The 15,394-nt window shown below is 36.8% G+C and overlaps 1 protein-coding gene and 1 long non-coding RNA gene across 3 annotated transcripts in view; one reads left to right on the plus strand and one right to left on the minus strand.

The window, feature by feature from the left end:
- LOC310903007 overlaps positions 1-15,394 on the minus strand; it is a 91,001-nt gene that overhangs the window by 26,278 nt on the left and 49,329 nt on the right. The window contains exon 3 of the long non-coding RNA XR_014587224.1: positions 9,790-9,909. This is a non-coding gene — a long non-coding RNA (uncharacterized lncRNA). The remainder of the gene's footprint in view (positions 1-9,789; positions 9,910-15,394) is intronic.
- The window catches only part of MYPN (myopalladin), a 63,480-nt gene that overhangs the window by 16,475 nt on the left and 31,611 nt on the right, over positions 1-15,394 (plus strand). The window contains exons 1-6 of one of the 2 annotated variants that reach the window (XM_083845402.1): positions 7-9,498; positions 9,755-9,930; positions 11,595-11,646; positions 12,706-12,853; positions 14,364-14,435; positions 14,643-14,784. In XM_083845402.1, the coding sequence (XP_083701528.1) occupies positions 9,497-9,498; positions 9,755-9,930; positions 11,595-11,646; positions 12,706-12,853; positions 14,364-14,435; positions 14,643-14,784 (592 nt within the window). In that variant the 5' untranslated portion in view covers positions 7-9,496. Of the gene's footprint in view, positions 1-6; positions 9,499-9,754; positions 9,931-11,594; positions 11,647-12,705; positions 12,854-14,363; positions 14,436-14,642; positions 14,785-15,394 lie in introns of those variants that run through there. The other variant, XM_083845401.1, reaches the window with a different exon arrangement.

Raw genomic sequence — 15,394 nt, forward strand, 5'->3', positions numbered from 1 at the left:
TATTCTGCACTTGTCATTTCATATTTCTGTAACAGTAGGTGTATGCCTTACTCTCTCCAGATATTTTAATGCATATATTTCTGTAATCTGCAGCAGAAATCCCTTAATCTTGGTTATCAAAATTAAGGCAAACAAACGCTTTCGTTAAATCATAAAAAAGCTAATTTATATTTTATGACAACACATTTTGGGGCACACTATTTTCTTTGAACTTTAGAGTACTGTTTATAAATACTGCATTTCTGTAATTACAAGAAACTGATAACTTCTTAGTGAGAAATTTTATGGAAACCAAGTCTGATTGTATAAACTGGCTAAAACCACTGTTGACCGTGAAACCTCAGGCCAATGTCTGAAGGTATTTCAGACGAGTGAACATAGATCCCTATAAATCAAGACATCCATTAATGAACAGAAAAGAAAGTAGTTCATCTAAGTTATTATACAAATAACCACAAACAGCTCAGTTCTAATGCAGATTCTGACAATGATTCTGCCACAAACTTACAAAGATCAGTTCTGTTTTACCAAGTAGAAGACAATGTTATTAACTGACACTTACTCATGTTGTGTGATGTCAACTGGTGATTAAGTTTTCACCTGTATCTACAAGAATTTTGAAGGTTAAAGAGGTAACATTTACCAAGATCACCGAAGATGAAAGGCAATGTGAAAGGGCTATGCTTTATTTGTCAATAACATCAATGAAATAAGAAACATTATAAGCTTTAAATTTATCTTAGAAATTATTAATCTCAGCAGTCTTTCTAAATCCAAATCTGTTCTCATAGAGCTAATTAGCCAAATTTCCCTCTCACTGACAGTGGGAATTATATTTACTTTGCTGGGACTATACCAATCCATTAGGAAGGAAAATTTTATCCTATTTGCTATTCTAGAGAAGTACTATACATATCTTCATCCTAATATCTGCAGTATCATAAATAGATTTCCTTAAGTCTAGATGGAAGCTTATCCTATAGGCCTTTTAGAGCTGTGTTACTTTTCTAAATGTTGAAAAGAGCTGTTTGTGTCCTCAGCATCCCGTTAAGGGACTCTGAGTTTCACAGACGGTACTCTTTTTCCAATTGTTGGTCCTTCTCTTCCTTCTATACTTAAGACAATGCTGGGTACAGCACTACTGCCCCTTTTACTGCAGTCAACACCTTTTATCATCTTTCTCACCAAACTAACAGGCACCATCATTAAATGAAAAATATTTCAACATCCAAGTATGGAAGCTCCAAAGATTTCTGTGGTAAAGAATCTTTGTCTTCTGCTCCCTTGGATTTCTGACACACCAACTACTATTTTTCAGAAGGAAGAAGCTTTTACAACACAATTTTAAGTACATAGGAACAAGGATCTACAAATAAATCCTCTTCTTGTGGCCTGTCATCAGTTACAGGCAATCTTGTCATGAAGACGAGAAGATATCCAGTTTATAGGATCCCTGAACTATGACTGCCAGACCATTTTGCCCTACTAGTGCATTCATTATTGTCATGTAGGTTCTCAGTCCCTAACAAGACTTTGACCCATGGTGCCACTTAGGGTCTCTTGCCCATGACGAGAATGCGAAGGACTAAATTTTTATTTTTAAAAGAGGTATCTGTGCTGAAGCTAGAGAAATACCTTGTTTGGGAAGAATATGCTTTCTACTATGCTTCATGTCCAAACTCACTGCTATAATGAACAATTTTGACAGACTCCTTTGATGGAGTTCGCGTCATAAATGCTGTATTGTGTTCAGCCCTTAAATTCATACAGGAGTCTGATCAAAGAATGAAACAGTGCCAGAAATTTGCCTTTTTTGACAGAAAACAAACAGGAAATATCATCATTCCCCAGGTACTAACACCCCTCTCTGAATTATAAATCTCTTGATTATAAAGGCTCTGAGACTTATTTGTCCAGGCATTTGCCTTGATAAATCTTTTTGATATTAAAAATGCCACTAGGATCCCTGGACATGAGAAACCATTTATTTTTCTTCTCCCATCACTCATAATTTACAATACAAAGAGAACAAATAAAATAATTTTCTCTTATATAGATAGACCTGTACACAAACTCAGTCTGGCTTTCTTTGTACTTAGAAAAGGTGAACACCACCTTGCTTATTTATAGACAATTAATCTGGTGCACAGTATTAATAATATGTATTTCTCCAGAAGGCCACTACATCATCCTTTTAAAAGCATGTCATACCCATGCCTTTGACACATACATGAAATTCAAAAGGTATTCATGCCATCTAAGTTTAGGTGTTTAACAAGTATCTGAATTAGAAGCTGACAGTATAAAGTCACTGAAGCCTCACAAGGGCAAATCGGAGAACCCAAGAACAATGACTCATCCCATGGAGTATCCATGGATGGCCAGGATGCCTATGCACCCAATTCAGGGACTGTTTGATCCCACAGAATGGGGTGATGGGTATCGTTGTAACTTGGGTCTATTTTTATACCATCAAAACTGAAGCTTTTCCACTGAAATTTCTGTCTCAATATTTGATTTTTTTGTTAATAATAAAACAATCTAAGTGCACAACAGTTAATACAGGAGCTGTTAAACTTTCATAGAATAGGTATCCGTCAGACTTTTCCAATAGCACACTGCTGTCAGGCACTGTACTGCTCCATCAGAAATGCCCATTTGGTTTACCGGCTCATGCTTGTAACAAGACTAGGGGCTTAGAAGAGCTAACACAGAAGTCCAGAAGGGAGGGAATGCCTCTGTAGGGGCGTGAGCACACAAACAGGTTACAAGGCATCTATCTGCCAGTTGCATTACCTGCTCCAGTGCATGCTCTTACCCTGATTTAAATGACAGAAGGTACCTTGCATTCACTGCAGCCTGTTAGGGCATAAGGATTTGAGTGCATGACAGAAGAGAGAGGTTACTTAGTAATTATTCACTCACATGCTAATACCCTAAGGCCAATGTAAGCCCAGAAAGGTAGAAAGAAGTCCCATAGAAATTCAGCCCCAAGCAGTCAAGCTCAAGAGAAAGATCAGGGTTGGCTTGCAGTTTCACAATTCAAACTAACAAATAAATCACAAGGGTGCCCGTGTAAACTCTCCCCTTGTGTTTGTGTGCATGCGTGTGTATGTACATGCTGTCAGCTGGGAGAAAGCTGGGAATGTTAGCTGCCTGAACAGTTTCCTGATCATTGTTTGGTATCAAGATTTTTGTCCTGTTCATCCAAGATTCTTTTAACTCCACCAATGTGTATGAGTTTTTACATCCTAAGAAAGGGTGTAAAAAATCCATTTGCATGAATGATACATATTCATGTGCTTCCAGTGATCTGGCCTTTATAGTCACTGCTACAGGAAGAGGGAACCAGAAAATATAACATATTCAAGGTTATGTACCCCATTAACTATGGGAACTCTGAGAACACAGGCTTTTTTGGTAAAAATTGTGCTCGTCTTTGATCTGCTGCGTAGAGCTTCCAGAATACTGAAGAAAGCATCTTGTTAGCCATAGTAGTGGAACTGTGTCCAGGACTGGGCTCACAACTGGCAACTGCCCTTCTTTTAGGGTAACAGTTTTCTGAGGTTTATGGTGAGTTAGTTCAGCATCTATGGAACTGTCCAAGGAGAGAAGAATCCTAACAGCCAAGCAAGACAGATACAAAAATCAGTAGTCCCAGGAAAGGAATCATTAGTAAGGTGGCAACCAGCAAAAGAAAGTTTAATGCTGGCTGGCTTTGAGACACGATTTCTTCTTCCCTCAACCTATGTGAATGCCCACAAATAAACAAGCATCCCTCAGGCACTTGTGTGCTAATTCATGTTTGCCTGTGTCTTGTGACTTACCCTGGACTTCCTAATCACAGAAATGAATCCCAAGTTACTCATAATGCTGGTAATATATACACTTACGATGTAGTAGTACTGTGGGAACCCAGAGCATTGTTAAACAAGAACAAGATCCGACAAGCTCCGTAACGTCATTTCTTGGTCACCATAAGGAGTAATCAGGTGGTTAAACTGATGTAATGTGGATTATAAGGGAGGATGTTAGAGACAGGAGACTTAGAAATAAACTGATCACGGGAATGGACAGGTCTGGAAAATATGATGAACAGTCAGATACCATGTTTGAAAGCAAGACAGTACAGAACAAAATGGATGCTGTAAACAATGCTGTAAATGACTTTAATGATGGATCAGAGTCAAATACCATTGGTGATGATAAAGCAGTATAATTTACAGACTTGGTGAGTGTATCTGGTCTATATGAGAGCTCATTGAGGGACAGATAATTGGATGGAGGAACAAGAGAAGAAAATGGGAACTGATTAAAGTATCAGTACATGGAAAGCTAAAACCTGGCCGGATGAATACAGATAGGCCCATCCAACTGCTTTTAAAATAACTCAGCCTTAATGTAGTAAGCCCACATGTTAGAGGAAGGTGGTTCAGCCTATCGATCTATAAAGAAGTTTGAGTGAAATGTTACCCTTTTTCAGTATCATCAGTTGAATGCAGTGACATAGAAGAGACGAACAAAGATTGGCACTGTAGTACAAGGGCCTGTAGCTAGCTCAAACATCAGCTCACATTCAAAGAGCACTACTACAATTATCAATACGTTACTTCACTCTGACTATAAGGGTAAGAAAGGTAAGAAATAAGCATTTAAGATATGTGCGTCGTATACCTGCAAAGTGTTAAAGGTTTTGTTGACCTCCTTCCCATGCTTCCTTCTAAAGCTCTGTTTCTGTATGAGTAATGATAGGTATGATACTCACTCATCTCCGTGAGGAGAGCACTCCTTATTCCCTCAAGTTCAGAGGTGTCTGCATTTTTCCAAACTGCTTGGCACATCACTCCTAGGTTAATTTTACTTATGAATCACATTGCGTAGCATACACAGCCATCCTGGAAGTGTCATGAGGATTTAATGTTCTAAAAACAGGCTCTATGTCATAAGGTTTCCATGAAAGCATTCTTTAACATAGGCATACAAAGCCTAAAAAGTGCATTTTAGTGCTGCTTTGTTTAAGAAGACTAGATCTGCAACTAATCACAGATTTTTGGACTTTAAAGTCACGTAAGATTGATTAAGCTTCCCCCCCCCAGCTGCCAAATGAAGACATTTATCTGTTTTAGTGCTCAAAGCCTAGAGCCAAACTTCTCTTAACATGCAACTCCGATCAAGTCAATGGATTAATACCTCGGATGCATTTGGCACAGTGGATGACACTGCTTGTGCTTAATGTGAACCTGCCTTGTATGATGAAGCTATCATTACAATTCATGGCAGGAATGAAATGTCAGTGACAGAGAATATTGCTACTGCAACCATGCCACGTATCTCAATGTTTGAACTCCCCTTGTAACTGACATTTCATTGCTACCACGTACAACGTTTTGAAGGTAAGAATAAAATAAAATGTTAACAAGCAAGGACTAATATGGCAATGCCAAAGATTTACCCAAAGCTTAATTCTACAAGAGAGAATTTTTTCACCTGTAAGCATTGCAAAGAAATAACATATATTTAGCACACTCTTTTCTTGGCTTAATATCAAAATAATTTAACGTTATGACAAAAATAGTGTTGAAAGAACACGCTGTGTAGAGAACTAAACCCAGGTTTAAAACAGAAGTTTACTCCTGAAATTTTAAATCATTTATGTTGCAAATTTTGGACTAGTCAAAGGTAAAAATAACTGCAAAAAGAAAAAGCAATCCTGCTTCATCGTCTGTTTAAGTCTATTAAAGGAATATACTACTCATATACTACTAAAATAACTGGAAGAAGTAGTTTACTTGATGCGTGCAATTTTGCTTATAGGAATTTAAAATTTGCCTCACACGGGGATGCAGTACAGACATCTCTACACGAACACAACAGGCTACTTGGAAAAGTTGATCAGTAGGAACACGGAGTTCTTATATCTTATTGATGATTATATCACAACATTTTGTGTAATGGGTCTTGCTTTATTTGTCACCTGACTGAGGAACCGCATTTGAGTCGACACAAAATATAATGTTATTGTACTACATAAGCTATTGCAATGTTCTGAAAGATACCGCTGAAAATAAGATCAAATTTGAGAACAAGGGTATTCTTTTTGATAGTTTTTTATATCTGTTTAACATGCTAAAACAAGACTACATTATAAGGAAGAAGCATGAGGTAAGTATATAAAAAGACATTAGTAAGTGACATGACTCAGCTCCCAAAGTATACAGTTGCCTACATGAATTACCCTCCTAAAAGACGACTTGTACATTCAAATACCCATATGTGATTGCAGTCACACAACTGTGATGAATCACACAACCATTTTCTCTCCTGAAAATGCGAACATTGCCAATTAGCACCAATTGCAAATCTTGAAAACGACAGAAGAAGAAACCATATTTTATATAGAATAAGTATATAGATCCCTTAGGATCACAGGAATCCTATATAATTTCCTGTTCTTGAACCTAAAAATGGCACTAATCAATTTCAAAGGATCTTTTCAATCAACCCTGTAGTGCACATTACTATATTTTTCCCTTGGAACTACTAAAAAACATCACTGAACAGCAAAGAAAAGAAAATGTGCACTTCTGGGGAGCCAGTCAAAAAGCAAGCTGTACCTAACTATTAGTGGGGAAAATATTCCAGTCTAAAATAAATGTAGCTGTTTCTTCTGTTTGAAGAGGTTTACATTAGAGGATCTGAAAGTTCTTGACTGAACTATGAGGAAATGTGAACGGAATGGTTCCGTCTGAAGAAAGAATTATTTTTAAAGGAAATGTGCTTTGAATAGAAGTGGAAAACAACTCTTTCAAAATAAATACATATATATCTGAGCAATTGATAGGATTATGTAATAACACAAATAAAAAGCACTATTTTCAAATGAAATGTTAGCAAAGAACCATACAATCTAATCTTATAGAAAATAATGGTAATGGTACTATGATAGAGAAATTGTTTAAAAGACAGGTAGTTTGTAAACAATTGTTTTAAGACCGGTGATTTTGCCTTTTTAAAACTATTTTAATCTTCCTTCACACCTTCAGATGGGTGTGATAAAAAGGTGTGAAAAAAGATATCTGGCAAATCGTTAAATATTCTGGAGAAATATATCGATATATAATATATAGATACGTATATACTTGCTCTGTTTTTATACTCTTCCATAAATGTCTGGTTTTGGCCACTGTCAAAGCATTCTGGGCTAGGTGGACTTTAGTCTGAGCCAGAACAAACACCCAGTAAGTTCTTATTTATCTTGCTACATGTGCCATCTCACCTGGCATCCTAGGATATGTGCTGATGTCATTGCTCCCTATTATTTCCAAAGGTGCTGTACGCTGTATGGGTTTGGTTTATACGCGCAGTGGTGTTTACACTGTATTGTGAAGTTCTCCATATAAAACAATGCCAATTTCTCTTTGGTAAAACCCTGCAAGAGGGATGTGGATGTATTTTACTGCTGCAAATCTGTACTTCAGCTCTGAAATGTCACAAAAGAGAGCTGTGGCATTTTACAGCCTACTGGCATTCTCTTTTAACATCATATTTACTACATGCCTGTCTACTTCAGTTGGAAATGTTAATTTCTTAAAAATTGTTTTGTGAGACCCATTTTCAATTACATTACAATGGAGACTTGTAGAAGAGGATAGCAAGGAGACGTAGACACAAACCAAGACTTAAATTCTACGTCTCTAGCTACAAAGAGTTGCCTTTCTAAAAGGGGAAATTGTGTTATGCACTATGATTCATTCTACAGTGAAGGAGCTTCCCTCCATATCAGGCTGACCTGTATGGTTTCCAGGCTATACACTCAAGTCAGTTGACTGTACAGCCAAAGATTACACTAGTGTGCAATTTGAGGTAGAGTGGGGAACACCCTGTCTACTTTAAGAAAGCCATGTTGGACAGCCAGGATTGATGGTGCACAAATAGTACACAGTTCACTTCTTAGCCATGTAAAGAGCATTTAAGTTGCAGTTCTGTACTCCTTTATACCTCATTGTCCTTTTGAGACTCCTTTTTCAATTTTACATCATGCTTCTATCAAATTCTGGAATTCTGGTTTTCTGTGACATGAGCTATTATATTACCTTTTTTTTTTTCCCCCGTCATATTCATTTGGGGTTTTCTTCATGCTTGATTTGTATCATAAACTACTGTAAAAAGTTGTGTTTCCAAGAGGTTAATATAACTGAATGGTTAAACAAATTTACTCATTAATGTTCTTCTAAATGATGTAAGATGGAAATGTATCAAAGTACCTTATAGTATGAGCTAGGAAATAAGAATTATTACAATTTAATAATCAAAAGCCTACCCTTAGCCTTTCCTCAATTAATTCTACTTGCTCTAACATATAATGGTAAGTACATTTCCCATTGCTTTGATAGGATTTGTATGCACCCAGAACCTAACAGATACTTTTACCAAGTTACCATATCCAGATGGATAAAAATATTATTCATTTTTAAAAATCAATTAAATTAAAAAATGTTACCAGCATGATAGCCCCCATATACATATACACAAAATGCATTAATCAACCATACTCAGTTAAAAAGCAACAATGAACAGCAAACACAATTTTTTTTGTTCAAGTTTTATACCCATTTGTATTTATGAGAAAAATCACAGTGAAGAAGGCAACACTGCAGTTTGGCTTTTTAAATTTAGCTAGTTATCTGAAAACATAAGTATTTCTACGTACTAACCCACACTGGATTTCTATACATAGTACTACACCTTCTCTATAAAACCTACACTGTCCAATTAAATTTGCGTCTGGTACTGCAAACCCACCTGCAGTTTTCTTTCTGTTCTGTATTTTCCATATGAACAAGCAATAGCATTCACGACTGCTCTCCCCTACCAATAAATAGGTTGAGCTGATGGTTGCTGTCATTAACACATCCTAAGGAGCTGTCCTTTCACGTGCTGCTTTTACTTTTGTTTAGAGTCCTGCATTTTCTGCTAACACCACCCTTCCGAACACAGAGGGAACTGAGAGCGCTTAGGAGCATCTTAGATAACAGTGTGAAGTCTCTAAAGGGCCCAAAACATACTTCGATATGTAGCTGGGTTTGAAAGAGAAACACAGAAATACCATGCAGAAAAGAATTCAAGGTCCAGCTCTCACTAGCCATTGCTCCGTAAGGAAGTGCTTATTACAATATAGAATATTGTAATAGATCACTTCTCTTTCCTTATGATACATTTATGCACTCTTTTGTTAAAAGAAGATTTTCTCAAATATATGAAAAAACAAAGGTTAATATTACAGTGTATTTTAGTCACATTCTGAATCAACATGAACTTTGGAATCACAAGTTTGAGGGAAATTTGTTTATTTAGTTTTTTGTTTGTTTTTGCGACGCTTTAAGCCACAACACAGATCTGAATGTACCTCAAGAGAAATTCAGTGCTAGACCGATAGCATTTCAAACTCATAGCTCCCTTTTCTTCCACTCTACTATTGAAATCTGTGTAGCAAGAAATGTATGTGCTAGAGTCACTTACATAAACTAGTCAATAAGTTTTAAATACTGCAAAGAAAAGAGTTCTATTATTTGCCATACTGTGAAAACCATAAATATTTTTACTCATATGACTGATTATTCAACTTGCCTGCAATATTCTGTTGGAACCTTCAGGCAAAAAACTACCCATTTTATCATCAGAAAGATTTCCAGCATTGTCATTCTAGCTGTCAAGTTGCTTGCACTGACAAACCATATTTTTTTTTACCTTGCAGGTGGTACTGTGAAGGGAAGGAGCTTGAAAACTCACCAGACATTCAAATTACCCAGACAGGTGATCGACACTCATTGGTTATTGTTGAAGCTTTTGAGGAGGATACAGGACGTTACTCGTGCTTTGCTTCAAACATCTATGGAACAGACTCCACCTCTGCGGAGATTTACATAGAAGGTAATGTTAGAATTGTTGCAGAAATTGGTGGCTGAAACTAGTAACACAGGATTAAGATGCAATTATATATTGTGTATGTTACCTACTTATTAGGTTTGTCACAAAAAAATACATAGCAGGAAGTCAACTGTTTCAGTCACTACTAACAATTTTATTATTTCTCTGTATAATACCTTCACAAAAGTGACTGCTCTTTACATATCATTTTAATGTGTTGCTTCCCATAGATTTTATCTATCTGATTGCAAGAACAAAGTTGAAAAATACTGAAATTCTGATGCCACCTATATTTTTTGCCTGTGGTTACTCTATATAAATAAAAGAAACCTCAACTTTGTGTCTAATTCTTATTAGACCCTTTTCCCTAGAGTCTTTATTATAGATGGAATATCTTGTCAGAGCTGGTCTTTTTCCACCAGAGAAATTTAAAAGTAGCTTGATCTTAACCCATTACTGGGACCTTGAACCTTGTAACTGAAATGAATAGGTACATATCAGCAATTTGATCTTTTACTTGCAGAATAGATGCTGTAAATAAAACAAAATATATACCTGCAGATTTAAGTCTATTTTCTTTCTCCTTATGCTATCTAATATATCGTACTTGGCTTAAGAGAGTTTTATATGTCAAATTTTTTAACACTGTTTATGGTAAGGTTTAACACTGTTTTTGGTAAGGTTTTAGATTGCATTCGTCACTGTGTTAACAGGATTACAAATTTAATATAAACACATAGAATCTTTTTTTTCTCCTTTTGTCTTTTTTAATTTCTCAGGCAGAGAAATATCACACTATGTGTAACGTCACTGACAACAGCGTGACCATTCATAAATTAAAGCACCTACCACACTTCATACAAGGCTACTTCTGCTCTACTGTTATACTTTGTTCACATCTCTAATCTGACAGTGAAAGGACGAATCCTTTTTTAGTATCAGCACTGCCCCTGGCATTAATGGGAGATGTCTGTGCTTGGCAGGGCTTTACAAGTTCTTGAGACTGGGGCCAAGGCCTGCTTTTACCTAACTCAGACAATGTTGGATGGAAGCCATGGCTTGTGGAGATGCTCACTGGCAGAAACTGCAGAGAAAATGCAAATTCCAAAAGTAGTGAAGGCTGAATCAGAAGTGTAAAATGTCTCAGGAAGACAGCTGTTAGTAAACCTAGCTGATGTCTTCTCCAAACTGTGTTACGAGGCTCTAGCTTATGAAAAATAACTATGATTCCAGGTGTCTCTCTCCTTTTATCCCCCCCTTTTTAAAAATGTTAGTATCAGGTGTCTGAGAAAAGAAGCTCTATCTGATCCACAACAGCAATTAAAGATTAAATCATACTAGTGGCATTTTAAAGAGAACCTGAGGAGCGCTCAGGTATGCGTTCACTCGTGGATGCTATTTTCCTCATTTGAATTGCACGTCATCCTAAATCTGCCTTATGTCACGAGCAGTTCTGTGATTACAGTCTGTAATGAACAGGAAGATTCACTTCCATTGCAATGGGATCTCTTGTTTTGGCATAGCTTTATAATAAATATCCTTATACAGCATCCTTCCAATGCTCTAGAGGAAATCTTAATAAAGATGATAAATATGATTCTTAGATAAAATTCTCCAAAAACCACTTCACTGTTTTGTGTTTTTTTTTTCTTTTTGGGTTTTCATAGGAGTCTCTTCTTCTGACTCTGAAGGTGAAACCATCAAAGACGAAATGGATCAGTAAGTTTAAGATGTTTTATCTTCCTTATTTCTTATAGCTAAAAAAACCACAAGTGTAGACATTTCTATTTCCATTAATATTTTGCAGCTTGCAAAATGTTGGCTTTTGTTTGGGGTTTGTTTGGATTCTTTGGGTTGTTGGTGTTTTTTTTGTTCGTTTTACAAATAATATGGAACAACAAACTTCAGCTTAAGCACTGAAACTTATTAAATATAAACATACAAAGAAATATGCTACATTAAAATACTAAAATAAATCTACTAAAACATGGTATTTGACTACATACAAGTTAAATGGTCAATTAAGTGTCTGACTTGGAAAAACTGTAGTAAAATTTCTCTCAAGAAAATCCAGTACGTCATAAAGTCTTTGACAGAAGACAGCTATACACAGATTATTCAGACTTAAGACATGGAAATTAATACATAGGAACTGGAGTAAACTGAATTGATGGGCATAAGTCACTGTTTTGTTTGAGCTCCTTTGCATGCATTAATTCAATCCCAAATGCAACCAGTGCTTTATAAAGTGCAAATTTGAATTAGATAGAGTTATGCACTCTTTCCCCATTTTTTCCCCATTATGCACTTTTTTTCCCATTATTTATTAGTGACGGTTATATTCATGACAAATTTCATTTTAAGACACTAATACCATTTTTTTTTTATACAATACCGTGGACCATGGTATTTTTACTATCCTGTGAGCTCCAATCTGCATACAAACACAAGGAACAGTACAGGAGAAACTAGCATTGCCCTCTCATGCTGCTCACAGCTGATAGCAACACCTTTCAAGCCACAGCTGGGTTAACCCAGGCCATTTTATTGCATTTGGTATAACTGAACTAGATAAGAGAGCTTACAGTGGCAAGATATGCAGGCTGATTCTTACAAATCAAAGTTTACTTGGTAGTACATATCAGGTTAAACTAATTAGAATTCAATCCCAGAAGCGAGGCTGGGGTTGGCACGTAGCTGTGACAGATGTAACTAGAGGACACACGTATAGCTCTAACTTCCAGTTACGAGAACTTCTTTTTGGTTAATATTTCACAGCAATGCAAAGCCAGGTGACACCTCCCTGAAGGCAGCATCTCCTACTACTAGAGCTGCAACTAAGCACCAAGAAACCTCCAAGGCACCATCAGCTGTGGTTCAGCCTGTGTCTGTACCTGTCCAGCCTGTGTCTACGCCAGTTACTCAGGTAGCGGGGATGATGTGTTATATTTCAAGAATGAAAAGAAAGCACTTAAAATGGTTTCTTCTACAGCTTGTGACTCAGAATCCCAACATTTTCTAGTTTTTACTTTGCTGTTGTACTTCAGCTCTGAACCTTACAGCCACACAGTAATTGCATATGCAGAAGAGATGTCCTGCCTGCCAGCTAACCTTTAGCACCTGGCAGAGGGAAGGGAAGCTTTCATCCCCGGGTTACAGGCATCTCTGCAGCAATGAGCAGAAGGAGCAGCTGCTGCTAGCTCGGCCAGCGGCGGGAGTCTGTGTGCTCCAGCAGGTCAGACGCTGCATGCCATGAAGGGCACTTGGATGCGTAAGTCAACTCACTGGCGTCTTACATTGCAGACTGACTCGCTCACTTCAATAGTGGCAGCCTATACCTTTCTCCTCACCCTCTCCTACAGAACCCACTTCAGATAATTTTCTTTTAATGAAAGTTACTTCCAGCTAAATCATTTCACGGCTCTGTTTACTTTATATGTAGTTATGTTTATTTACCATACTATCATTTTAGTATCCATACTAAAGGATTTCTGATTAATGTTAGCATGCATTTATAGACCTGTTTGTTGCAAAGTATCAGAATAATCATAACTGTGAATTCTTTCTTAATAGGAAAGAATAGCGACATTTTCTTAAAAATAAAACTGAAATGTTAAATTCCCTTTATACTGCCTTTACGTTTACAGCCTAGACTAAGGTGGTAACCAGCAAACAGATACTGAATAGATGAAGTAATGCAGGTTTACTTTTGACTGCAAAGAGAAAAGAACTAAGCCTTTGTAATACTTTTTGACAGAGGTTGCCTAAGTCAAATTTGATAGCTATCTCAGAAGCTTATTACCACTTTCAAGCTTCTTGACTTGTAAGACAACATCTATAGAATTTGCCTGTGTTCTCCTGAGATACCAAATCACTAGTTCTACTGTTCTGGAGCAACTTCTATTTTGACTAAAGAGAAAAACTCTATTAACCAAGTTATATAAGAAAGTTTTCCAGTAGTCAGCAATGGAGCAACTTTTATTCACTGCATTTAATATTTTGCTCTAGACTTCACCAACCAAAATCTCTTTTGTGTCATTCCATGAGCAGAAAGCACATTTTACACTCACTCAGATGATCATACAATGATTTGCCTTGCAATCTGACACAAAGCCAGGTATCCATGTCCGTTCAGAACCCATACTTTCTTTGTGTCTAGTATACAGCACCTGAATGATTCTTTAGTCTATAGTTCTGTAATAGCAATGCTTTTTAAACCCAGTATATTTTTCACTCTTCAGTCCCAGATATTAGTTAATCTAGAGTAAAATATTTACAGGAAGCTCTCTCCATTTAACAGCCAAGAATGGGGGTACCTGAGCCTTTCAGTTTTCAAAGTACTTAATTAGCACATAAGGGATGTACCATGTTTCTCCTGTATGTGGAAAAATATCCTATATTCACTCAAATACCATGTGATGTTTTGCAACCCACAGGCTCAAAGCCCCACTAACTATTTGCAAGGATTGGATGGAAGACCTATAGTTGCTGCTCCTGTATTTACAAAGGTAACTTGTTTCATGACATATTTCATAAGGAAAGAGGCCAATTAATTGTGTAGAGAGATAATTAAAACTTTCTAGCTATGAAAGGGAAAAATGTCTTTCTTAAGGCATTCAAGCACTCGAGTGACTTTATGAAATCTTACTGAAATCAATATTACTTCCAGATCAATAAAGCATTTACTGATTGCATTTATACATTTTCTCTATTAGATGTTACAGGACATCTCAGCTTCTGAGGGGCAGCTCGTAGTATTTGAATGTCGGGTGAAAGGAGCTCCGTCCCCAAAGGTTGAATGGTACAGAGAAGGAACACTGATAGAAGATTCTCCAGATTTTCGGATACTACAGAAAAGTAAGTTTCTTGTGTGGAAATGTTGCAAATATAAAATATAGGCAAGCAACAAAACTGCTAATATAGCAACACTTTGAGTTTCTTATTAGAATGGTAAGAACTATATGAGCCTTATTTACAGCAATAAATCTGGGTCACAGAAGCCAAAACTGGAGATGAATTGAACAGCATACTCAGAGGTAGTATGTGTCTGAGATTCCCCAGACTGTTGTATTGTTTTGCCTTCTGCTTTGATCCCATTGTCACTGCAATGTCCTTTTCTAATTTAGTCTTACTTCTGCTGATTATTTTTCTTTCTGCACCATTTATGTAGAGTTCCATCGCCTTTCAAGTGCCCCATCTTTTACTTAAGTGACTGTGCTTATGAAGCACACTTATACTAGTACTTATGGACAGTGATTGCTTACTTCTCCACAAAAGTAACTGGATTTATACATGTTACATTATAGCATGACTCTTGCATGCTCACATATACATGTGTGCACATGATACATGAAGGGTTGAAAACATACTTTCACTTCCCTTTTCTAATGCAGTTGAAATGTCTGTGGTTTTCCTGCCACTGGACAGCTAAAATTGCTAAAACTCAGTAGAAATTCCTTAAATATCA

Source organism: Anser anser (assembly GCF_964211835.1).
Source record: "Anser anser genome assembly, chromosome: 7".
Taxonomy (NCBI): Eukaryota; Metazoa; Chordata; class Aves; order Anseriformes; family Anatidae; genus Anser; species Anser anser.